We start from the raw sequence: 27,124 nt of genomic DNA, 5'->3' as shown, positions 1-27,124 counted from the left end.
GTAGTTTATCACTCATGGTAGAACACTACATGAGACATAGCTGCCTGCTGAGATACACAGTCTCCATAAGACATGCACAGGAGGATATAAATGGACCCCTATTGTCTGTGTGCTGTAATTTTACCAGCATTCATTTGACTTGGTGAGTGTAGCGTGTGTGCTTGTATGCATCGCTGTGTGTGTGTGTGTGTGTACAGCTCTCCAAGCACAGCCTCTCAAACAATTACAACAATGGTCTGCTAACGCCAGCTAACACTCAGAATGATGGTTGGTTACTGTATGTAATTAAGTACGGTGTGTGGAGTAAATGTTCTGTTGTGTTTAAATGTCAAGTGTTCAACAGAACACTACAGAGAAGCTCAAGACAAAGGCTGGAAGTCTGCAACTTGTCAAAAGTTTTCAACTTCAAGGAGTTGATATTTGGGTTGCTTGGCTGAGATGCTCCAATGCTCTGCTGAAGCTTAGCAGGCTCCAGTTGATAATCATCTGCTTTGTGCAAGGAAGCAGAGGGGAGATGGAGCAGATGGCACTAGTTTTATTTTGCTGTGGATGCTTTCACTGAATGAGGGACGCTCCACTGAATGCCAAGCTCTGTGGGAGAAGAGAAGCAAATTGAGGCCCTCCCGCACTACTCTCTTCTACAGGGGATGAGCTATTGTTGTGTGTGTGGGCTCCAATTCCAGAATGATAGACGAGTCGTGCTCATTCATTACTGTGCCAAGCTCAGGGATGGACAAGCCACACGGGAATTTCATTACCTTACTTGCTCATTCTTTCTGTCTCTCTCTTTCTGGCCTTCCCAGCATCATCTAACTCCCTCTACCACTGACAGGCTCCTTTTGATGAGAAGTGATTTTGTTGTTCCAGCAAATAAGTGGAAAAAAAGAAGTGCATTTGAGAAACGATTTAGATCAATGATTGAGCGTGCAAAACCTAAGTAACCCCACTTACTTGGGGGTCTCACCCAGTAAATTCTGATTAAACACTTCTCGGTTGGCCAGTGGACACTTTACAATTCTTTCAGTAAAATTCAACAAATGTAACCGTACCTTTGGTATCTGTTCCCACTTACATCACTAATATGAAAAAATGTGTGGATTAATATTGCAAAAGGAGACCCAAGAGTCCATTTAAAAACAGTTGTCGGGAAATCTAATTTAAATTCAACACAGTAAGCCTTTGCGAGTCCCCCCCTAAATTCTTTGAATGAAATAATGTAACTGATAATTGGATGTTTATGCTGGAAAGTCAAAGGGCCTCAGCAAACAATATCAAAATAGAGCAGAGTGGAGCAAAAAGGGAGCACACGGAATAATCGATGCCAAACAAAGTAAATGGAAAAACAAATACGAGTCCCAGCAAAAGGAGGGGAGACGTGTCAGTGTTTCCACATGATAAGTAGTGATAATTTTCTCATTTTGCTGAGCTACAGGACAAACTTTTTTTCCCGTCATCCTCTAATGTGTCACGTGAGACGCGAGTCTTGTGCCTTGTATGCACATAATAACAGAAGGTTCTCTCACTGAACCCTTCGACTGTCATCTAAGCCCAACACAGAGTGATCTGTCAAATAAGCTGTTTTATTGGGATGTTCCTCTGAGATCGGTCGTTATCACTGGTTATCTTCTGTGTAAATGGAAGTAGACTGAGGTGCAGTTTAAATCCCCTTTCACACATGTAATCAAAGCAAAGGAGGCTGAGGACATTTTGCTCCACTGGATAAATCAATATCGTCTGATATTGACGACCAAATGGACTCTGCAGGAAAGAATGACTTGTATCACAAATTTTTAAACCACACTGATTTATGTAATGAGACCATCTGAGGAACAGGCTGCCACCTCCTGCCCTTGTGCCATCTTTCTGTGTTGGATAGGGACACCAGCCCTGGCCAGCATAAATGGTTGAGTTGGATGTCAGATGCAGAACCCCTGCCAAAAGGCTGCAGAATCCCCGTTTGTGGAGCCGAATCGAAACAAGCATGGATAAAAGGGGATTTTACTATGATGGTGCATATCATAAGCAGAAAAACGGCTTGAAATTGCTTTATCCTATTTTATCAGTAAAAAAAAAATGAGAGTGAGATTAATCTCAAGCATCTTATCACCTTGTCACTTTGTCAACCTTGATGTCAGCCAATCCTGGGAAGAGTATTTTGACATGTGTGCCGTTCCGCACAAAGCTTACGTTTGCACTGGAAGTCCTCTGTCTAGCGGAGCTAATCTGAGATCAATCACTAAGTCGGGATGATGGAGCGGCCCGTCTGAGTTCACTGTTGTGCCCTTGAATTAGTAAAACAAAATAAGCACTGACATCACATAGAGGTTGAACACGAGGAAGACAGAAGACCACACCAGAACGCAGTGAGGTGGGAGTGAATGTTAAAACAGAGATGGGTAAAAGATTATGTAGATGACGGAGAAAAGAAGAAAAACCGAATGCAGAAAGACCAGATTGGAACAGAGGCGGATGTTTAGCAAGCAGCAAGCACACCACTATTGTCTGCCACCATTTGCCTAGCTCAGCTCCTTTACTGCTCCTTTTTTTTAACACCATGTCATCAGTGCATCTCTCTGTTCAGACTCGGGTGTAGGTGCTGCGGTATGTGACTATGTGATGAACAGGAGGAGCCCTGAGAGATTTAATGCCAAGTTCCCTCACACATCCTTTATAGTCTATCATGTCAGCTTGCATCAGCATTATGCCAGCCTGAATAATATGATTTCACTTATGATTATGTTGCCCGTGTAACCTTATGCACTGCAGCACTCAGTTGGATTTGATTCAGGGGCATTTACAAGACCAGATATGACAAAGCAATATTGCTTTTCCCCAAGTGTAAAATAACATGAGGCGCCATAATACACCCCTGTCAGCACTTAACCTCCCCCCAGCACTTTGAAGAGACATTCAGAAGCAGGTAGCTCTGAGGTGAGGACCCCCTGGGAGGACCCTGCCTGACCACTGACCGTGCGCCTACTGTTGGCAGATAAAAAGCAGAGCTCACAGATCAAACTATTTCCTGTTCTTCACTCTGCTCCATACTGTACACGTGGAAGAGAAGACGCCATGCTCCATGTTAGCCCGGATGATCAGAGATTAAATACATTTCTTCATTAAGAACTGAGACTTCATGGTGCTTTGAACAAACTGCAGCCTTAATGGAAATAAGAAAAATGAGAAAACTTCTGAATATTTATACAGCGAGAGATGCACATATAGTTAATGGTTAAGGCCAGAGACCGCTGCAGTGGTCACAGTCTGGGAACAACATTAAAATTTTTATATTTTTCAAACAAGTTTTTTGGACCAAACCTAAGATGAATTATCAAACTTACCAAAGAAGTACAAGTCAGGAGTATCACACCATACACACTGGTGATACCTGTAAATTACCTTCAAAATAAATTTAATATATTTTAATAGAATTTTTGTCCATAAAGTGGAACTTAAATCGACATAAAACGATAAATCAATTTCTAAACTTTTTTAAGGAGAAAAGCAATAACTTGTCAGATTAAAACTCATCCTCATTGTTGGATAAATCAATTACAGACATTATACACATACAAGTGTAAGTATGCAGCTCAGTGCACAAAACAGCTCAGCAATAAGCAGCCTGGTCATTTAGCTCACTGTTCAATTTCACCTTAGCACATACAGTAACTCTGCCATTTGTCTGGCTAACAACACAGTGAAAGTGCTTTGGATCTTAAAAAGTAAATTAATCTTCTAAGTCTATTGACTGTTAAAGGACCAAGCAGTGACTGTGTTTGATATTGAATGGACCATCAGGCTGAGAGAATGGTTGTTTGTAAAGCTTGAGAAGAAGAATAAAATAATAAAATATTATTTATTCCTTCGCTACATCTAAAAATTGAGTTCATTATTCAATATTAATAAATATGACGTTGTTCTCAATATTTTTGTAGTACTTCAAGATGTAGTACTTAATCAAATTGTTGTTCTGTTTACAGTTATTGTTATAGTTTTTGACATGTAAATAGACTTATATGAGACACTTTTAATGAGACATCTTACGCACAACTTAAAACAACTGTGTCCTCTGACTTCGACCTTCGAAACTGTTAGTGATACATTATTTAAACATTTTAAATATGGCTGTATTCATTTATTCATCTTCTACTACCTAATCATTTTCTAGGTCACGGGGGGTGGGAGGGTATGAGCCAATCCCAGCAATCACTGGGTGAAAGTTAACAAGTCAAGTCACAGGGCCACAGTGGAGTCAAACAAATATTCACAAACACATATATTGACTAAAGTCTATAGAAAGCATCCAGAAAAGCAAATCTGAGTGTAATATTTGTTTTACAAGCATTTTAAAGAAGATTTTTTTCAACCCATTTCCAGTTACATTTTCTGGAGTTGTGTCTAAAAATGTTACCCAGCAGCAGCAGGACGAGTAGTACTATCTTACTACTACCTTAATAGTGCTTTGCCCAACATAAGTACTGACTGAAGATAATGTGACAAGATTCACAGGCTCAGTCTGAGTGCAAGATCAACCTTGGTTCCTGTGCATCTAGAAGGCCCAAAGGACTAAATAGGTTGTTGTCTGAAATCGGAGAAAACATTCATGTTTGTAACAGTACTATTAGACATGTACTGCACCCCAGGCAGTACTGTGAGATGGTTTCCTGCAGGATCCTCAACCACTGCAGTGTTGCTTCTGCTGCTGATGTCACTGACCTGTCATTCCTTCTCTCTCTCTCTCTCTCTTTTACACCCCCCCAGTGATCCCCCCACACACACACACACACCTGCATGTGTACTGGTTGGTTGTACTACTAATTTACCTTGATTTACATTTCATCTGCATGATATTTGCGTAGGTGGTTCGCTCTGTGCTTCAGTTACGCATTAGCCGTTAGCTTTTTATGAAAATGCCATGTTTGATGTGTGATGTGCTGCTAACGATGCACAGAAGTGTTTTATAAATACATAATGATGTTTACAGGGTATACTACAGCGTAGGATCTTTCTCACTTTCTCGTTGTCTCAGGGTGTTTCGATTGATATTAAATCATGCCTTTAGGATGGTACAATAGCTTTTAGTGGAAAGACCTTTACAGAGCACGTTACAATCAGGGAAACACACCACTCCTGACCAACATACTGACATACTAGTCCAGCCTGAGGAGCCCTAAGTGAATGGATGAAGGCTTGGCTCATCTGCAGTGCGCCGGTGTCTCACACACTGGCAGTACTCCAGTCCTCTACTCGCTTATTCATCCTTTTTTCCCACAGCCAACACAGTCTGACAAACACACAAACATACACTCACAAGCATACAATTCCCAACCAGTATAAAACACACCACAATTAGACATATGATGACGCTTAAAAATTCCAAAGTGTCAGTTCACATTTGACCTCTCCATTTAGATAAGTACAGCAAACAGAACAATCAATGCTCACTAGAACCTCACAAATATGAAGTCCGTGGAGGTGATTCCCAAAGGTTAACAGGGAATAGACTTACCAACTCAACATCCTAGATAAAATAACCAGCCCTGAGTGACTGATGCATATATTTGTGCCACAGGTTTGAAGAAATGCTATGAGGATTTACTGGATAGGTGGTGCAGGGTGCTGAGGAAGTAAATAAATAATCCTGCTTAATAATTCATTGAAATTCATGTTGCTTTGCCTTGAGCCTTGAGAGTATTTAAATGCAGCCTGCGAGGGCCCTGCTTCTGACTTGTGGTGGTGTTTGGTAAGATTACAGCAAATGTACGGAAGCTCAAGCACACCACATATCCACAAGTACAAACAACACGGTCTTTCCATCTCTTTTTCTTTTACTCCTTTTTTTGTTTTGTTTTAAGAAAAAACACTCAGTGTCAACATCGTATATGTTGTTTGCTCCATGTCTCCTTGGAACTACAGATTCAATCTTGAGCGTGTGGAGAGAAGTTCACAAATTAGCTTCAGGCTGGTGAATACACTTGTGCTGTGAGACGGCAGTACAGACACAGGAAGGATTCTAAATTGGATTTAAAAGACTTTCAGAGTAGTTTAAAGTTTGGGAATGGAGAAGAAGAGGGGAGAATGTGTTATATTTAGAGCACAAAATAAAATGATCCTGTGAGGCTGTGTGGTCATGCATGTTTGAACATTAAGTGTGTGTGTTTGCACTTTGAAAACATATTAATATGACTGTGGGTTTGATAGTTGTCCATGTGATCTTGTGGAGGTTCAAAATTTTCAGTTAAAAATTAAATGACTGGATATTGGCAGATTATTGCATGTTTCTGTACATCTGACAGCCAAATACTAACATGGCTAAATACTAAATTACAAAGTAAATACATGTGATCAGGGCCATACAAAAAAACTATAAAACAAAAAAAACCAAAACAACAAATTACATTTTTGAAAGTAAATGAATATAATTGATGTAAATTAGTGAATATATAGTTTATATTTGGAGCAGGAACTGATCATGAGCATTAGTGTTGTCAATATGTGTATGTTCAGCATCGGCAATGAGAGGTGGTGCTCCATGTTCTTGTATGTGAAAAGTCCATGTGACTTGTTACCATCTGTATCTTTAAGGTGTCAAAATATGTCCTTCAGTAAAGGAAATATAATGAACTATATAATTATAGTTCCTAAATAGCCATACACTGTGCTTTCCAATAATGGCTCCGCAATTACAGTATTGATAGTATTAGACAAATGAAACTCCTAACACTGCACACATCCCACTGTACAGCAGATTCACTTTATTGATTCTCCGTATTGTAGAGCATCCCATTGTCTGTAGGTCAATGTAAACTGTTATTTATTGTTGTCAACGTGCATAACTTGGTGTTTGTACATGCTCTGTTCCAACAAGTTCCTCACATTTCATCTAACACCCTGCAGGCCTTGCAGATGGAGACGATTATTACGTAGTTTTCAACATTTCTACTAACACTATAATTGTCTTTAAAGGCCTTAAAGCTGGGCAGAGAGGAAAACCTATCAGTTAAAAAATAACAGTCAGGACCTTCACATTCTCCTTCAGTGCATAATATGTGCTTGTAAAATCAGTGAATCTTATCTGATACTGGGATAAGAGCTGTTTTTAATAATGGCAGCAGGCCTATGGCCTCAGAGAGCAGCACATCTTTACGTAATTAATGCTTAACTCTGGACTTAAAAACCATACTTCTGAGCTGTTCAAACCTGCCCTCTGTAGGCAGATTAGAAAGGACTAAAGCACGTTAAGCCACCCCCCCCATTAGGTGAAAAAAATCAGAAGGCCATGAGATTGAGCACAGATATTAACTATTGTATGCAAATTCCATCAGCGTAACAATCTATCCACTTTGAGTGAACACAGATGCAGCTATAAATGAGCCCCAAACCGAAGAGCTGCTGTGGGACATCTTTCACTCCTCTGAGGGACCTTTGATGATACATTGGTTTGAGCAGCTATAATTTTGACACTGCATTAAAATATTTGCCTGCATGTAACAGCCATCATTCACTTTGCCACATCCCTGTGGTGGCTGTATTCATGATGACACAGTAATATGGCTGCATCTGTTTTCTTTTAAATTAGTGTTTATGGCGATAGAGCTGCTTCTATTCCCAGAGGCCACAGTTAGTTAGACTCACTGTTATTGTTTTAGTGCAGGGTTGTGGTTTGTGGTGCAGAGCGCTAACACTACCGATTGCCTCTCTTTTCTTTTTGGTTCTCACTGCTATTATTTTTATCTGAAAACCCGTACAGGTCTACAGAGACAGGAAAACATGAGGGAAGGGGAAGTGCCCAGAGAGATGGAGCAGGAGAGGAAAACTGCGATTCTTTGTAAGCGCTGATCGATGCTACCAGCATGTGCGCAAATTGCTTACTGTGGGGAAAAGGGAGTTCTCCATTGATTCAATCCCATATTTCAATCAAAAACGGGGTTCTTCAGCCGAGATCTTCCTTTTGGGTCTGTACAAATTACCAGATCTTTTCTAAATATGCCAATGAAAGGGTATTTGAAAAACCCATCTGAAGAAGACACCGATTTTTTTGGTCTGTGGGTGCAACTGGGACATGTTTGGCATTGTAATGATGTTTCATGTGGACTTCTGACTCCTTCCAGCCAACGGCTATAATCCTCTCATGGGTATTTTCAGTGCCGCTCTTTCCACATCACGTGCAAATATGTCAAGAAGTGAGCAAGCAGTACAAAAGGCACAATCAGATATAAAAATCAATCTTTTTCCCAGGCAGTTTTTCTGTGCTGGTTTATCCTGTAGAGACTTCTACGGCAGAATGCAGAAGGATTACAATAAGGTTTTTTTCAAAAATCTGTTTCTGCGGCCAAAATTGCCATTAACTTCACGTTATGCCGTAATGTGTGGGTGATACGGGTTAGAATTAGATTGAAACTCTGTATAATGAAACACATTTAGTCAGACTTTGTTTTGTAGTCAGAAATGCAAAAACATGTACGTACTTTTGTAATGTAATACTTTTGCATTAATTAATTCGTATAGTACAAACTCTTAAAAAACAGACTATAGGTGAGCTGGTTAATGAAGACCATAAAAATGTCTTGGAAATAAACCAAAACCTTTTTTTTAGCTTCTCATGTCAAAGCCAGTAAACAAAACGGCCACGGCCAATGCCTGCTCACAATTCACTTGCAAATGAGTTTTGGCAGGACCCATCTCATCATTTCTAATTTCTGATTTGCAGGCAGCAGTCACTAAGTGTGAAATATGCAAAGACAAGTCTGTGGAGATCTGCCGACCCTCTTCTTTGCATCTCAGATCTTGATCTCTTTTTCAAATATAAGCAAACTTGGAAATAAGCTGCATTTCAACTACTATTGTTTCATACTTCAGACCTCAAGTGACATTTTTCTCGTTTTTTCCTTGGCTGAAATCCAAAGCAGTTGGTGGGTGAGGATGTGTTGAAAATAAATGAATACAACATCAGTGACAGGGAGCACAGGAGTCTACCTCTTGACATTAAAATGTGCTACCTTAACTTATCTTTTTTTATGGATTTGTTTGAAGCATTTTACAGCATCTGGCTTCTAAAATTTACCTTGAAGAAGACAAGACTTTGAAAGTTTTGGACTGTAGATCTTTCCATACTAATGCTAATCTGCAGCACACATATGGTTGATACGCCGCCCTTCACGTCACTGCGGCAGCACTTCATTTGCTATTTAAAGCCCTGAATAGCAGCAGGCATGAACACTTGTCACCCTGTTGACAGCAGCTGGTACTGTTTTGTTTTCTAGCAAACGGTAAGACATCAACAAGGGTTTTCTTTTATTAGTAAACAAGTCATCTGTTTGACTGTTTATAAAGACGTTTAAATATAAACTTGATTCTACTTAAACCAACATACCAATGTCATTGCAGATTGGTTTGCTCTTCCTCTATTTTGCCTCCAGTTTACTACATAAATGCTCTTCCCCACTTAAGCATCTCGTTTGTTTACTAATGAGCCTAAAGATTGGCAGCTGGATTACCAAGCAAGTTTGCAATCCTTTAATTTCTTTATTTAAGAAAATCACCCTGTGGATGGAGTATAGGTTGAACATTGATAATTAAGTGTTTGTCAATTTAATATAAATAAACAAGAGACAATAATAAAGGACAAGAGCATTTACGATTCCTTACTGCACATAGATTCCAGGCTGCATAATCCAAAGGACAAAGAAATGCATAAGCCCTTATCTGGAGGGGACAATATTGATTTTAGAGCTTGTATAACAAAAGCCTTTTGACAGCATGGTCTTTTAATCAAGATGATTGAATAATAAAAGTCCCACGACTTTAGGAATAGCTTCACTCCACAATAGCAAGTGGCACCTCAAGATGCATTTACTGTAGTAGAGGCTCTGGTGGTGTTGAGTCAGGCTAAACGTAAATCATTTTGAATGGCTTGTGTTTTTCATCTACTACAGTGCTGCCTACCAAGGATATGGGTGTTGAAGAACATGCAGGGTCAAGTGGCAGCCCAAGGTCAAACAGAGTGGCTGCAATTCATCAATAAAGTGAGTAGGTAGGTGTCACTTTGTGACCTAACTCAGGAGAGAGGCGGGGGTAGACCAGAGGAGGGGGTAGACCAGAGGGGACAGCTCAAAATGACATGACTGTAGAACTGAAGGTTCATATGTTTAAAGTCTGGACCACATTTGACGCTTACCAAATCCTGCCGATAAAGCTTCATTTTTAACCTGCTGTTGACACAGACAAAAACGACACACAGGGGGTGCTCAACTTATGTCAGAGTTCTAGTCAGTGGTATTATCATAATCTAGGTGTTCGTTACTAGGCATTGAGTATTGAGTCAATGAGTGTTAGAGAGGACCAGAGAAAGTCCTCGCACAATCTTCTTACTAGAGCCACACCTGTTGCCCACCATGTGACTCCCTTAAAATATTCCACACAACAATCAACATTAAAAACAACAGGCAACAGAAAGTAACCCTGGTATCAAACACCCTCTCTTCCAAATAAATTCTGAGTAGGATCTGTATTTTATAGACACAGATAACAAATATTTAAAGACTTTTTTATTGATCCGCAGTGGGCAATAAAGCAACTGCAAGTTCCCTCAGCTTATCCTGAATCCAAAATTCAAATGCACATTCAAGGGTACAGCTGGTGCTAAGTTTACAGGCCTGAAAAAAATGACAATGAAGCAAACACATGACAATGTTTAAAAAATATAAATATTCATATATATACATAAAGAATCTGATAAGAAATTGATTCAACATAATCTGAAGCAGAAACCAGAATGACATCCTAACTGTTGCTTCTATAAACTCTTTAATAGTCATAGTCATACCTTGCCTCTAATTCATTTACGTGGCATGAACCTCAGCAGTGTCAAGACAATACGAACGAGCTGGACAAGAGGTAAGTGAACAATTCTAGCGGAAGAAACAATGCCTCAATACTAAAGACCTTATTTGTATTCAGATGCATGGAAATCCTGGGAGCCTGGATAAGCGGCAGAACCTTTGTAATGAACTGGAAAATTCTGGGTTACACTTGCAGCTAAAAGGTGAAACAAAGGTCTCCTGCAGGGTGAAATCATTCTACGCTGCACTGTAAAAGAAAAGTGAATAGAGTCTTCATCAAGGCCAGCGATCTTTCAAGTACACTAGAATGCAAAGCACCAACACACATTGATTGGGCATGAGGCCGATCAATTAAAAGAAGGTTTTCGATAACAAATGCAAATACAATTCACATACATTCAAGGTCACTTCTGATATATGTTGTGCTTAGCTTCTCCTGTATATATTTACATGCATCTCGTACTGAGAAGTAAACATCGCCAGCGTTCAACTTTGATAAAGTTTGGAGAAACACATGGAAAAATAATCGCAGGTGTATATGTGGAGTTTTACTCCTTCGTTTTTTTTTTTTAACTTATGGAATACATTTCGTCTTCCAAGCCCTGGGAAAAACCATGTTCTTAGCAGTATTGCTTTTTCAAGGACTTTTGATTTGGCCAACATCTTCAGACGTGCTTTTTCTTCTTTATATTAATCACTCTATGATTAAAGCCACAGAAACTAGCTTCCAAATGCTTTTCGAGGACTCGATAATATGGTTGACACCTTTGAAAGGTCAGAAAACAGAGCACCATTAGCTCAACTCTAATGGTGAGCTCATTGTAGAAATATGTAATAGAGATAATATGTTGTATGTGTGGGGGGGTATTTGGTATTAGGTTTTCCTACTGTGGTTTCACACCATATAAATCCAAGGAGGTCAGGATGAACAATTTGCATCCCCACTCGGCTCTGGAGGAGGAAGCTATAAAACTATCTATGTTGTATTGAAACTCTATAGGAGTGTATTCCATGATTCAGTGACCATCCACCTGAGTAAAGCTAATGCTGGTTCACAGTGAGAGGCGATCACTGAAGATCAGTGCACCAGAACTAATAAAATTCACATGAAAGCCCAGACAAGAGGCAGTGGTATTTCTGCTGACGGCTGGTTTTCCATCTATCAAAACCTCTTTTTTTACTTACTACCTCCACTGAGGAAATGACTAGAAAACAGGATGAAAGGTATTGTGCTGTGGCATGTACTATATCTTGGGTGGCTTGCTTGATGGAATTGGCTCAGCGTGTGTGTCATGTTGTTCGGAGTTTGAGCGATATGGTAGTGTAGCTTGGTTTGGTAAGAAGGCAGGCGAGATAAAGAAAAATGATGTGGCTCATCTTCTGTACCTGTATTCTATCAGCTCACCGCAGACTGCAGATCCTGGCTGCAGAGATGAAAGACCCACAGCACGGGGACAAGAGAGATGTTCATAAGTCAGAGTAAAAATGGCATCCTGCTTATTAATTGCCTAGGAAGAAATCCTACCCTCCTTCTAGTTTCTTAGGTCTGAAGGTATAAATGAAGACTCTGTCACTTTGGGGAGTAGGAAGAAGTCAGAAGTTCTCCACAGCACACACAGAAAGAAACAAAAGGAGTTGGCAGTTTTAGAGTAGATGGCACTTTGCCAAGCTTCCCTGCTGCAGTCCAATGGAGTCTTGTTTCAAGTGCACGCTTTTGCAGACAAAATTAAACATTAGGAAATTGATATTGTAAACCTATAACAGATGAAACCGCAATCTTCACTAAAATAATGTTTAAGGTTTCAGGTGTCTGTTCCTGATCAGTATAGAATAAATACGAGAGAAGGTCTCTATTATGTATGAAGCAAATATAGACCTTTTGGTTTTTTTTAGCTTACTGCTCTGGTGTTAAACATGTGATACGATTAACCCTGAATTCCCTTTTACTGATAAAACTCTTACTGTTTGTTTGTTTTTCCTAGGAAGACCACATTCTTTAGTTGACAGTAATAGGTGTGTGATGCAGTTCCTGGAGCAACATGAGGGCTTACACATCTATGTGAATTTCTTTTTGGGGCTTATCTGCCCACAGCGGAATTCTGCAGAGACCAGGACTCACAGACTGGCTGCCTTCTTCTTGTCTCTCTGCCACAGCCTCCACTTCCAAAATTGTCTAAGCTTAAGAGAAAAAAAAGCATTTCCAAAAAAAAAAAAAATCGGATGATGTATTTAGCACAACTTGGTGGCAATGCAGGGATTTGTCAACCTGTTAATCCTGTGCCAATACAGCCTGTATAGAAAGTGTTGAATGAAGTAGTGGAGTGGCACCAAAGCATTACACCTAAATGACCCTTCGACACTTTCATTGGTTACTGTGTAAGCTAGGGCAAGGCAAAATGATTAAAGACGATATCAGTGCTGTAAAATATGGTGCATTTTTTATATAAACCTTTTAAATATTTTATTATTTACACATTACATATCTATATAAACAGTAAGCAGAGGCTAATTAATGGTTCTACACTGTAGCCCAGACCTTAAAGCCTGTACTACTACAGTAGTATGGACCTTGAAGCTGTCCTATGCAGTAATTGTGAAAAACATAAACAGCTCATTCAGCTGGCATTGTTCCTCATGAATATAACATTGAACCTTCAAGTCACTCCTTTACTGCCCACACATGGTTAACGCTGTGGAACAGGAAGGAGGGAAAAAAAGTCTCCTACTGGAGTTCTTCATGAAAAAAACAGTGGTACAAACCATGTTCAGTGGCAGGAAATACAAGCCTGGGTAACAGTGCACCTGCTGGGCAACATCCCTTTGGTACTTTCCCAAGGGGACAAGAACCAGGTTCCAAAGTGGACCAGCAAACTTCTAGCCAGCTGAGCAGCATCACAGATCATCCATTGTCTTCTTCCTGGTCCATTCATTCCCTCAGACAGTTTGAGGTTATACATATTGTGGGGTTAGTGTTAAAGGAGTCCTCCCACTTTGTAGCCCATTGTTTACAAAACAGACCTTCAGTAGGTCTAACCAACGTGCATTAATCATGACATGATGATTTGAGCCACTGCAGCAGATATCAGTTTGAACTGCCATCCAGGAGAGAGCGGCTCTCGCATTGATTTTCGCACAGAAACACAGAAACAGACACAATGTGAGAGACAGGCTGAAGGCAAATGTAATATGAGATCAAAATATGAGCTGATCAAGCATCACATCAGTGCAAATTGAACTTTACTCAAACCATTAGTGAGAGTGGGGTTTTAGCAGTCATGCATGGGGACATGTTGCAAAATCCCCCAGAGGGGTAAGTGTACATAACAAGTGCACACACACACAAACACACTCACACATGAACTGCAGCAAAGGAGGAAGCAATCCACACAATGCTCCCTGTCTAGACACAGCACACTCTGTTGACATTATTTGGTGTAGTAAGGACACCTCAGCCCATTTTCTAACACGCAAAGCCCACGATCCCTAAGCCCCCACAGGCAAACTCGCTCCCGACTGACCAGCTGTACTGTCCTTGTCAGCCTCCAAAATAACAAAATAACCTCAGGAATAATTCACTTGTTTTTTTGGGTTTTTTGTTTGTTTGTTTTGTTTTTTTTCTTATTTTTACCTCCCACCCAGAGAAGCCTCATGTAGCTGTTACAATGAAATGTAATTTCCTCCTGGCAAATAGAATTACATGTAACAACAGACAAATATTTGACTATAAAAGAACAGCATCAGGGGAGAGCTATGATTGTTCAACGCTGCTGCTGAGCTGTTGCCTGCATGTGTGAGTTAAAGTAGACAAAGGGGAAAAAATATGAGGAAATAGAAGAGTACAGCAGTAAGAATGTGTGGAATTGAAAAGCTGCAAATGTCACCGCATTTTAAAGGTAATACTTAGCACCTCTAGAGGTTTAAAGCTTTAGATATAGTTTGGTCTATTTAACAGTTACACAGTGGAACACAGAGTTTTTTGGGTTTTTTTTTAATCTGTCAAATAGCAACGCCGAGGTGTGAATGAGACAGACGTTTTTTCATTAAGGTAAAGCTTCACTGGAAAGTAAAGAACTCTCTGAAGATACAACTGAAGAAATATTTTGCATGGCAGGAGATGAACTCCGTATGCTGTCTGCATTGACAGGAAATGGAGCAAATAAAAGCAAAATTGAATTTCTCTCTGAAAAACATGAATAAAAAGTGTGGATGATGAAAAAAAAACAGGGCTTTCAGTTGTAAATATATAGGAGAAGGGGAGATGAGATGAAAGGCACCTCTCTGAGTCAGTCTACTACCTGGTCATTTTGTCATACATGATTCTCCCTCGTCTCAGATAAAAAAACACACCTTAACTGTTAGAAGCTGACACTCTTTTCTTTTTTTTTTAACAGAATGTTTTCGTTATAAACTAAACACATTCATCACAAACAGACATCGTTCACTGTTTCTTAAATCTACTTTGTATAATGTGCTCATGATGAGCTACTTACGTTGCACAGCCACAACCATTGTCTTTTCTCATCTGCTTAAGGTGTGATGGAGAGTCTCACACAGTAATATAAGCCACACGTCCAGGCACACATCCAGAGTAGGGGATAATTCCAAAAATAGAAGAGAAAATATCACCAGTCAATAAAACGAAAGGCTTACCTTTGAGAATGCTCTGGCCGTGCAGTAGGTCTCTGGAGACAATCATTGTGTAGAAGTTCTGGGAGAAGCCTGGTCTGCATGGGGCTTTGAGAGGCTGGCCTGCCTTATTCCCCTGAGGAATAAACACAAGACAGCCTGTTAAGCATTGGCAAATTGACTTGTGGCCACGGGGTTACAAGCTGATCTCACAGCCCTTTCAGACTGATATGGAACCTCGCAGTGGCTCTGGCTACAGTGGCTGATTTGTTTCCCAGTGCAGCATTGCACAGTTGAACCCTCACAATGTGGAAGTCCACACTTGAGGCAGTAGTAGATGAAACACTTTATAGCACTGCAGTCAAACCTCGGGTCTGACAGAAGACGATAACAGAGGAAACATTTTTTTTTTTTTTTTAACAATGATGAGGATCACCGTTACTACAGGTGAACACTACAGGGAAGTACAATGTTGTGATCAACATTCTAATATGTCGATGCTGATAATGGGACTAGATAAATATAATGATACATTTTATTTCCACACATGTATATAGTTAAACACCAAGATATACAGTGTGTGAGAGTCTGTGAGTGCGGGACGGGGTGGTGGGGGGGTATATTTAAAAGCACTGTTAAAACTTACAGGAGGTCCCCTATATAATTTCAGCTTTGTTATTCACACACTGCAGCAGCAACGATCCACTTGATTTCCTAATGCATTTTTATTGCATTGCATGCATTTTGCTGAGTAATACGGCCAAGTGATCATTGTGCACATCAGTTCGTCACTCTGCTGCTGTCTACAGATATTTTATTTGGAAATTAAGCAGCTTGTTAAGCAGAGTTTGCAAAGATACTAAATGCAGCAGACTGGACAATTTCCACCCAAATGACCAGGGACAGTCGGTTGACCGACGAGATGGAGAAGAACTGTGTGTAAACGCGCGTAAAGAAGTTGTTCACAGCCAACACAGCGATGAGCATCACTGGAAACCACTGTCCTCTGCATTTGATGCACTGCAGCTTCCTCTGTGGAGAGGATGGGGATGCTGATGGAGGCAGGTTACTGAGACTTTTTCCTGGTCAATCGTGGAGAGAGTGTTATGTCCCTGACCAAAAAGCTCTGTGTTCTCAGCTCAATACACGCTTCATCGCTGCCTCCAACGCAGCACTGCGGGGAGAAAGTGCGCCCTTTACGGGGACTCACGCCGCGCACTGCAAACCCCTAAGTAAGCACTACAGCAGTGCAGCACTCCCGCACTAATATCAGCCGAAAAGACGCGAGAAGAGACATAAACTCATCTTACCGACGATGCTGACACAAGTAAGGTGCACGACAGGATGATCCAGCCCAAGCTCATCTTTGCATCAAGGAGGAAAAAGGGAACGGAATTAGTCTTATTTTGCCAAAAAAAAGACGTCTCGGTAATTCCCGAATCCGCGTTTCTGTAACTCGGATGCAGAGTCAGAGACAGACACTACTTGTCTGACGGAAAAGTGCCGCTGAGCCAGAGATGCTGCGTTCAGTTCAGAGGAAACCAGTTCCCATTGGATAGTAGCGTCACTACAACCCCTCCTACTGCACTGATGTGTGCGCGTGTGTGTGTGTAAAACAGTTTCAAGCCTTTTTACATTATGGTTTTGGAGGATGAGGAAAGTTGAAGCAGATTCAGTTGTAAGATTTTTTATGTTCTACTGAAAGAAAATATTTTTTTAATTATTATTATCCTTAAAAAGTATGACTTGACCAGGTTTCTTCCTATAGATTATTTTTTTCACACACAATTAGACTTTTTAAATCAAGTTCAAGTGAAGTTTGCAATTCCATCTATTAATAAAAAAAAGAATATTACAATTTGCTCTTTCCTGAGACCCGTCAGTTCAGTGCTATCACCATCAGGGACCAACAGTCTGCGGCCCTGAGGTGACCTGACGGGACGTCACATGCTGTGTTTACTGAAATAAATATGTACACAACTGTTTACACTGTCCTTGAAAAATATCAAATATGCGTCACATTTGGACCAAAATTTGGATTTGGGCCATTTTGTGTCTTCCACATACCATGTCCTACATTGTCCCTATCTAAAATTGCACCCAATAATCTTCACCCGATATTTTATTAATTCTCTTATGGGAATATCTCTACCAAGCACAACGTGAAGGCCGAAATTCAGAAATAACAACTGAAGAGATTTAGAAGGACTGAACCAAGATCCTGTGTTCAGAAGGACAAACTGCTGATAGTTAACAAGCTTGACATCACTTTGATTGATAAACAGCAGGCGAAGGCTGTAGCCTTAGATCCGGAAATCCCAAGCGACAGCAACATCAAGAAGAAAACACACAAAGCTTGAAAAAAAATATCAAGAGCTCAGGCAGGAGGCTACAAACACACCAGTGTGAGGAACAACAGAAGCAGGAGAACCAGCACTGAACCAGGCTGAGGTCATGACCCGCTCACCCAGGGCAGGTGAACACTAATGAGACCTGTGTAAAAGGTTCCAGTGTTGTGCAAAGTTTTGTTTTGGTTAGTGTAAATATGAACGTATCTTCTATTAAATGACTTTGACATTAACCACTCCTCAGCTCAGTGCCACCATTTCCATATTTAAGAGGTCATGAAAATCTAATCCCATCAAAGACGGTAAAGGACGGTGGTCTATACTGTAGCTGTGGCAGTCAGAGACAGCTCAGGCCCAGCACTGGCATTCACTTCACTTCTTTCTTTACAGCAAAAACATTTTTTAAATTAATTTATTTTTCTATATTTTCCATTTGTTTAATATGAGGAGTATCTACAGAATAGGATGCTTAAGGCTGTGAGTAAAAAGGTATTGCTTTGCTACACCTCATTGAATGTTTGTTCAGAGCTTTTATATTTTATATATACAGTATATATACATATATGTATTTATGTATATATATATATTTTTTTTAAGGTCTGGGATTTCAGCCATCTTCATTACTTTTTTCTTTAGTGTACTCGGACTCTTGCTATTATAAATATTATAAAAACTGATTTAAAAGTCATAAACAAGATTTTATTTTTTCACCCCATGGTTATGAAACAGCCTTTAGTCTGGACTTTAGTCTTTAGCCTTCAAAAAAGTTTTTTTGTGCATTTAGCCAGGTATATGTGCACTGACATATAATGTTGCAGAGACCTGACACATATGAGCAGGCCTTTCTCTCTGCCTCTGTACGGTACGCTGCAGTTTCATGTGAATTATTTCTCTTGAGCATCAGAATTTTGGCCTAATTAAAATACCATCTGGTCACATGTGAAGTAAACTGCTGTAATGAATTATTAAACAAACTAACAAAACAACTCCCTGTTTTCTTTACTGAACATAAACATGGATGAAAAATAAAAGTACAGATCTGTTGGTCTGTCTCTCCAGCAAATTTCATTATCTCCCTCTCACTTTGTCTCAAAAGGTACAAAAACAATGATTAGATGCAGAGTGCTTAGTATATGCAATTAATTTTTGGTAGCGGCATAATTACTGTACAACAGCAGTTGATTTTCTTTTTATACCGTTAACCATTTTTATCAACTTCAAGTCTGCAGAGGCTCATTAGCGATTGAATAATTGGGGCGGCATGTTAAATTTGGTTTGGAACAAATATAATAATCCGATTTAATAAGTGAATATTTGTCCACACATTACTTAGCTCTTAGATCACAAAATGGTACTTTTATGAAAATATTCCACATGATTTGAACTGAATCAAAATGTGAGGATGAAAATACAGTCACAGACACAGTGACAAGTCCATGTTTTCTTCAAGGGTCTCGCAACAACAAAACCCACCTGGCACCTCCCAGTGTTTCTGCAGCAGTTAGAATGGACATGTTTTACAATGTAAAGCAAAATCATGTTACTCCATAATGCAAAGGCTGTTGTAGCCGGAGAGTCTGTAGTTGTATTCCCCCGTGTCAACATTCTTGGAATTTTTAAAATTCAAGGAATTATTTAAGTTCAACATAAATAATGTTGTACAACTGCAGATGCTTAAAGCAGCTCACCTTAAGCACAAAAGAGCATCACATGTACAGTACATTGCAACATACTAATGCTTGTACTGCATAGATCTAAGAGTACTGCAGTAACCAATAAAAAGACAACACTCATAGACTATTCCAGTTGTTTTCACAACCAGCCTAATGATTCTTTTTAAACGCTACAAACTCAGGTGTGTCTAATTAGGAAGACGTTCATGTTGCCTTACACTTATATAATATGAGCACATCAAGAGGCAAAGATCTAGTCTAATTCTGTTGGGCTACATCCAGGGTAACTCAGTTTTAGTGGATCATATATCATTTAGCTTATTTGTAGGGCTTGCCAGAGAACTACATGTTCAAAATACCCTGTTTTTCTCTTTGTGCTGAAAGGTTTATAGAAAATATATCACGCTCATACACGTCGCTGCTGTATTAATGTGGAATGCTATTCCCCTAGATTCATTTCCCGGGGGTTTTGTCATTTGTCACCTAACCACCTACAGTGTTTTCCATGCTGTTTTGTAATTTGTACGTTTAAAAAATCTTTACAGTTTCGGTTTGTTATTCATCCTGCGTGATCCTGTGACTAGGACTAGGAAATTGCACGTGATTTATTCTCGTCTGTGGTTTATTCTCATCTCTATGAGGACTCACTGTCAGACTGATACACTCTGGTGCGTGATCAAAGAAACACAGCTCTACCAGATAATTATCAAGTCTCCTCACTGTATTGTACATTTCAGGGACACTCACTAATGCAGTGAAGTATAATCCACATGGGAGACGGAGTTTTTTGTTTTTGTATAAAAGCCGCACAAAGTTCACTGCAGTTAAGATGTTGAAGGCACTTCCCGAATGATGCAACGGCTGCAACACTGTCAACTGTGCAGTAGCGAAGTAGCGCAACTAGCCTTGAAGAGGACACGCTTCTCACTGCTGACTAAGGCATAGAGAAACTTTACTGACGTTTCAGAGATGTGTGACAACAAACCTCTCCAGATTAATTCTTTTTCACACAAAAAAGAGATAATAGCTCCTTCACAGTGTTGTCAGAGTACAGAGCCTGTCTGAAGTCATTGGAGGGTTTCTAAGTTTTTCACTGACAGATGATTCAAAGAAAAAACAATGCTGGATCTACCAGCAGAGTGGAAAAGACATTAAAAGCCAAGACATGAAGATGACTGAAAATGCATTCCTGAAGTCATACAGCTTTGTTAAATTAATATACTAAATAGTAAACTTTCCTTTCCCTTTATTTTTTTATTTAATTTTGGATTAAAAAACACAACAAGCTCTCTTGATAGCTGGTAAAAAAAATAAAATTCATAATAGGATGTTGATGATTTAGTTGTAACGTTCATGCTTCATGCCTGCCACACAGGAAGTTCCCACTTTGCATACACCAAACCCCCAACTCCCAGCTCTGGTAATTTGTAGAAATGTTGCATCAGGAGGAAAACTCCAGCATGAAGGCTGTGTTGAGTCAAATTCTAAAAGCACAAGTTATAATCTGCAAAAACAGTTACTATTTATTTAATAATTTCTCTTTTCACTGAGGATCATACATCTTCAGTCTATGGATCTCATATTGACAGAAGGTGAGAAACTAAGAAAACAAATATGACATCATCAAGCTAAAAAGAATTGCATACACACATTCATGCACAAACACTGAGACAGAAGAGAGAGGAAGAATGAAAGAACAGACAGACACACACACACAATCCCCACAGTCATCTTAGATTACTTGGAACCGATATTTTGACTTCACCTCTTCAGCTTGAATGAATGAAATATTTATGTGCAAACACATCAGTGCCTGAAGGCCAAAGGAAGCCAATTATCCCTCTGTAAAAGACCAAAGTAAACATTTACCAAACACCTTGAGAGAGGGTGAGGACCTCTAATAAATAGCAAGCAAATTCAATACATGATCCAAATTATTTAATTGGCTGAGATTAAAGAATTTTTGTGGGTGAGGTTTTTGAAAAGACTTAAACATTTTTTTTCCTGCAGATGAATAGACATCGATGAACCAAATAGAAAGTGGTAATCAACAGGAAATGATCCCAACTCTCATCTTGTCTACATATGTATGGCGTCAATGTAACCATGCAAGGCTGAAACCCTTTCTATTATCTTTACAGAGAAATTGAACCTATTGAAATGTGTGTAATATCTCACCTTTAACTGCAGTTTCAAAATAGAACCTGAACATTATATAGAGGATGTTTGAAAAAAATGAGATGAATGAAAGTTTATATTGATTGATTTTTTCTTTTTCTTTTTTTTAATGTCAACCGGAACCTCGGAACCAACCGAGTATTGTCTTTGTCTCCTTCCAGCTGGCCGTCCAAATTCTTACATTTATTAGATGGTTTCATCCAAAGCGACTTGACTCACGATTCATCTGTGTTGTAAAAGAACCAAATTTGTCTACAAATTGTCTAAATACTGTAAACAGCATCTGATAAGATTTATATTCACGTCAGATTTTGCCGGGTGCTCGTCTAAACTTCATGCTCGTCTTTGCGTTTCACCACGGCTCGTGTTAATTGTTACTCTGTCAGTGGGTTGTTTTTTTTTTTTTTGTGAACTGTGTGTCATTTGTTTTCTTCATGTGAACTTGAACTGTTACTACGGCAAATGTTGCTGATGTTCCTCCTGCCTCCGTGAGCTCTCTGTTTAAAAGGAGATTTAAAATAGCTGCAGGATCATTCCACAGTGAGCTTGAGCCAAGATGCAAACCAGTGACTTTTTAGCATTAAGGCAACAGCCCATAACCACAGCACAGATACATTAATGAGAAATTATTTTTGTTGCTGTAGAAAAGCCCAACAGCTCTGGCAGAGAAACTCTCAGTTGAAGTGGGTGTAGTATTTTAGGGAACTAAGAAATAACTGCAACAGAGAGATTTAGCTGTTACTGTATACAGAACAAAAGTGAATGCAGGTCCATCTATTTAAGATAATGTCATCCATCTCAACCTCTTCCAAACAGGAATAGGACTCAGGATGCAATTTTTTTCTTCTATTCTTCAGAAAAAAACTAATGGGGGATGGGGGGGGGGGGGGAGGGGGGTCAAAAGATGGTATTACATTTTGTTAGAATGCTGCCATTTCCTGTTGAGAGCTTGAATTGCTCCAGTACCCTCTAACCCCCACTCTCCAGTCGACCCAGTAAAAGATTACACACCGGATAATGGATGGGAGGTTGAAGGTCAAAACTTGGTCAAATCAGAGGTGTGGGTCATGGAAAGAAAACCTCAATCATTTCAAGTTGAGCTATGGGAGTATTTTACAAAAACTATAGTTAATCAGCATGCGAGGTTCTTGCACACAGTGTACCGGCTCTCTCGGATAAACTTTTCAAGATGAGCTGGCAGAGAAGGAAGTAGGACGCAGGAACACAATAAGACACCGGCGGGAACAATCAGATAAACAGTGCTGCTTTCAGAAGGCAGTTCTCTTACTGTCTGAACACAGTTATGGTGACAAATAAGCAACCTTGAAATGTAATAAGTCACATTTGCAGTAGTCTGTATCAGTTACATGTTTAACCACCTCCAAGGATATAGAAAAGAATTCTTGCAACAGTGATGAACTCCCCTGAGACGCCATCATTTCTCTTATTACACGCTGCATTCTTGCATTTTACGAATCACGCATTCTAAAGCCCAAACATGCAAACACTGCTATTACATGACTCCCTTCTCTGTTATTATGTGGTGGTGGGGGGACTTCATTAAAGTATGAAACAATATGGGGGCAGGTCTATCCAATAATGTTCGTTCCACAATCTCTGACAAAAAAAAAATGCAATAACACATAAAAACTGGGTGTGAATAATTCAGCAGAAAACTGCATGAATAGTGGATTAGGCTTGATTCAATTATGTCTATGTGAAATCAGAGGCTGGCGTTAAACAAACAAACACAGTCAGCTGAAATGAAGCAGCTCAGCACCAGGGCGGCAGTGGAGTCAGACACAGGCATCTGTAGGGATCAAACACAACCAGCAGCATTTAACTGGGGCCAGACAATGAGACAGGTACAACAGGACCGGCTCCTCTTTTCCACTGTTATTGTGGATGGGATTCTTACATGACGGTGTAGCAAACGTTATTTTCATGAGCAGGAGATAAAATTATTTTTTCTAAAATGGTGCAGTAATTTATTTGGGAACATACGGTGACAGTCATTTTCACCTAAAGATACCAGTTGAGAGTTCGTCCATTTTGCAGCGACTCTAAAGTAATCACTTCTGCCTTCGGTCTTCGTGGAGCCACACATGTGCAGCGAGGCTCTAAATGTAATGAACAGCCTTTGTCTGACGCAGAACACGGTCCTCACGGCAAAGACTTCGAGTAAATATTGTAAGCCACATGAATGAGTGTATTACCATAGAAATGAGCCGGCCTGGGCAGCAAGTGGACACGGCATGAATATCTCTCTGGGCTACAATTGATCCCATTCCATAACTCAGCGCTTCTATGTTACTGCAGGTAAAACTAGACTGTAGTGTATTCAAATGACAATAGTGGCGATGAATGCGGATGTAGTCAACACCCAGGTGATGATTTCAGTGTAATCATCATAAGCAATGGAACCCAATATGAGGAGTCAAAAGCACCGTTGGTGTATGTGGGCGGCCTGATGTCTGATCGGAGTCACAGAAATGGAAGATGGGAGAAAGAACAGGGAAAACCTTTGTCGTTTACAGCCATCCAATTTCAGTTAAACATACATTTAATATGAGTGCACATAATCACAACTGAGAGTTAGCCATCAGAGGGAGGGGGACAAGTGGAGTAAGGAGGGGATTGAAGCCTTTCAGAAATGGCGCAATACAGTTTTCAACTTGACGCCTTGCATCCAGAGTTGTAAAATTTCCTTATATGCAAATGCACCATCACTTCTGTTGTTGCCTATGCTTTTGACTCCCATAGCGCAGGCACTGCCAACGACTCGACAAAGGGAGGTTACACTTGCCAATGCTGACATCAGTGAAAAATCCTTGAAGATCCTGAAGTCAGGGGCTGTCAGTCACGGAGCTCTTTGTGGCATCCCCTGAAGGATTGATGGTGAAAAACAGTGTAAAGTGACACACATCATTCCATATTTGAATTTGTACTGACCTCTGTGTCTCTTCAGAAGCTGAGATATGAAATATTGACTGTTCTCATCTGTGCCTGTGCCCACCCCCACCCCAGCCTCCACCCTTGATTTAAGCACTGTCCAAGCTGCTTTGCTATCAAAGTGCTGGCTCAGCAAAGTGAAGAGAGCAAAGGGGAAGAGCGAGTGAGCTGCAGATCTCTCTCTGTGTCTGTCTAAACATTGGTGTGTATGCATTTGAAAAAATATGTCATATAAAATAAAATATGTATATAACAATGAGCAGTGGGCAAATTATGCATAAACAAAAATGATGCGTGGTGCCATTACACCGATAAGACCAATGTTAAGTAAGAAAATAGAAAGAAATGTGAATTTAAATGGACAGTAAACACTTCAGAAATGGAAGAAAGTTTGAAAATCTGTGACAGACTGAGCTGCTCTCATTTGAATGTGAATGCAAAAAGCCCTGGCACCGGGGGTGTGACGAGACAGCCAATTGTACAGCAAGTGGTAATTACACAGCCCAGTCTGCGGTCTACTGCTGAGTGACAAATAGTCTACTTGCTGTACACTTTGCCTATCTTACCAGCTGAAAAGTACAGAAGTGAAACTGTGGCTGAACAATCATTTTGGTTGAAAAAAGAAAAACACACTCCGTCTCTCATTAAGATATTCTTTGTGCAGTAAATTCAGCGGCAGAAACAAAGTCGGTTGTTGACAGCCGAGCTATTATCTATGTGGCTATGCTGTGTTTCTGGTTCACAATTCAAGCAGACAATTACAGTGTTTCTATAACATGTGCAGTGATAATGACATGGTATTCCACACGCAAGACATCCTCTGACATAAATAGATGACTGGAATAAAATAAATATAGAATATTGGACTTATATCCGACTCATGCCTGGGAACGACATGATATGAGCCTTGAGAATCAGTTACCCTGACGTTAGCGTCAGCTCCATGAGGTCGGTCTGAAACCCCATGCTATTACTAGCCTCAACTAGACTGATTACTTGCTATTCTTTCTAGTTTAATCTACAGCTAACCACAGGCTGTATTTTGAGTAACTGACATAATCTTTGGTGGCGGTAGGTGGAGCACTGCTTCTTGGAGCGGAGTTTTATTTCTGGATGCTGCAGTTTGTCAATAGAAATAAATGTGACTGAATATGTGGAGATAAACAAATAACATGTACATATTCAGTCATTTTCTGAAGTTTCTCACAACTTTGTTTTTCTTGTCCAGCACTTAAACAATTGTTTTTGAATTCATGTTTTTTTTTTCTTTGCTTTGCTCCACCCCAGACATAGTTTACCCCTTCGTCTCAGATGTTACTCATTGACTCAAGTGTCTGTTTAAATGTATTTACGTTTGTTCGCACTAATGAGAGGTATTACAGAGAAAAGTTTCCGCTCTGTTTTATTCCATATTCCATTACTTTTGAATGACATTGCTGCTTTGCAAAATATCACATTGCATGAAAGACCAACTAATTTATTTGTCAAAGCACTAATCTTGTTAATGCATCAAAATGTCATGGCATCTTCCTCCATCTGAAACGTTGTTCGGCCTAATGCCATGCAGATATTTGGAGATAAACAAAGCATTAAAGGCCCACAGGTACAGCCCGGCTGGAAGTCTGTAATTGTGATGCAGAGATTCTCAGCACGTAAAATCCTCACCCAGACATGGAGGTCACTTAAGAGATGAGGGGATTGGCTAATTTGGCTAATTATCCTGGCAGATACTGATGAGTTCTTCCATTAGCAGGGTCAAACTCTCTTCCCTGGAGTCTCGGTGTAGGAATGCAATTAGAAATGGCTCTGACATCAAATTCTGTAAATCTTCACTCCGGCATCTTCTGCTTCAGTGCATGAAGTGAAGGAAGAGAAAGGGGGAGAGAATCTGTATGTACGGGAGTATTTTAGTCAGTATTATTTCATATTCCTGAGATAATGGGTACCTTGTGAATTTGTCTTCTCAAAGTGAATGTGTCTGAAAAGTGCTTGAAAAGAGGAAAAAAGACGTCTCCTTTTCTATGACGGGCCAACTGCAGCACTACATCCATCTTTCTTATTAGCATGGGAATGTGTGCGCTAACAGCACACCTTTTGCCAACCGAGCAGCTGAGATACTTTCATCTTTCTCTGAATGGACAGGATCACATATTCAAGGCCATTATGCTTTAGGGTGACAAGGATCAAACATCAAATTAGGTCTGATTTAGAAGCATTTAACTTCATCTTGTGGACACAAAAGAGCCTACTGGTTTTTATCCTCTCTGAGATGGAACGATTTGCCCGGACCTTTTCTATGATGCTTTATAATGTCTGAATTTCAATTTTCAATCCAGCTTTTCATTAAGAAAACTTCCACAGCAACAGTGTAATTACGCCCTGGTCAAACTGCGTACACTTATGTGCGTGGTGTTTTATTTCTGTCTTTGTACGGACCAGTGTGATTTTTAAATTTCATGCAAGGCATTTTGATGTTTTGGCCAAAATAGATATTTTGTACATTTTTGTT

General features: G+C 39.9%; 1 protein-coding gene across 3 annotated transcripts in view; it reads right to left on the bottom strand.

The window, feature by feature from the left end:
- LOC103386242 (cadherin-4) overlaps positions 1 to 27,124 on the bottom strand; it is a 220,036-nt gene that overhangs the window by 149,626 nt on the left and 43,286 nt on the right. The window contains exons 1-2 of one of the 3 annotated variants that reach the window (XM_025059967.1): positions 16,775 to 17,143; positions 15,489 to 15,600 (exon numbers count right to left, since the gene is read on the bottom strand). In XM_025059967.1, coding sequence (XP_024915735.1) covers positions 15,489 to 15,600; positions 16,775 to 16,828 — 166 coding nt within the window. In that variant the 5' untranslated portion in view covers positions 16,829 to 17,143. Of the gene's footprint in view, positions 1 to 15,488; positions 15,601 to 16,774; positions 17,144 to 27,124 lie in introns of those variants that run through there. The other 2 variants (XM_008320420.3, XM_025059968.1) reach the window with 2 other exon arrangements.

Source organism: Cynoglossus semilaevis, chromosome 11 (assembly GCF_000523025.1).
Source record: "Cynoglossus semilaevis isolate Cse_v1.0 chromosome 11, Cse_v1.0, whole genome shotgun sequence".
Taxonomy (NCBI): domain Eukaryota; kingdom Metazoa; phylum Chordata; class Actinopteri; order Pleuronectiformes; family Cynoglossidae; genus Cynoglossus; species Cynoglossus semilaevis.
This window is presented reverse-complemented; position numbering and strand designations above follow the sequence as displayed.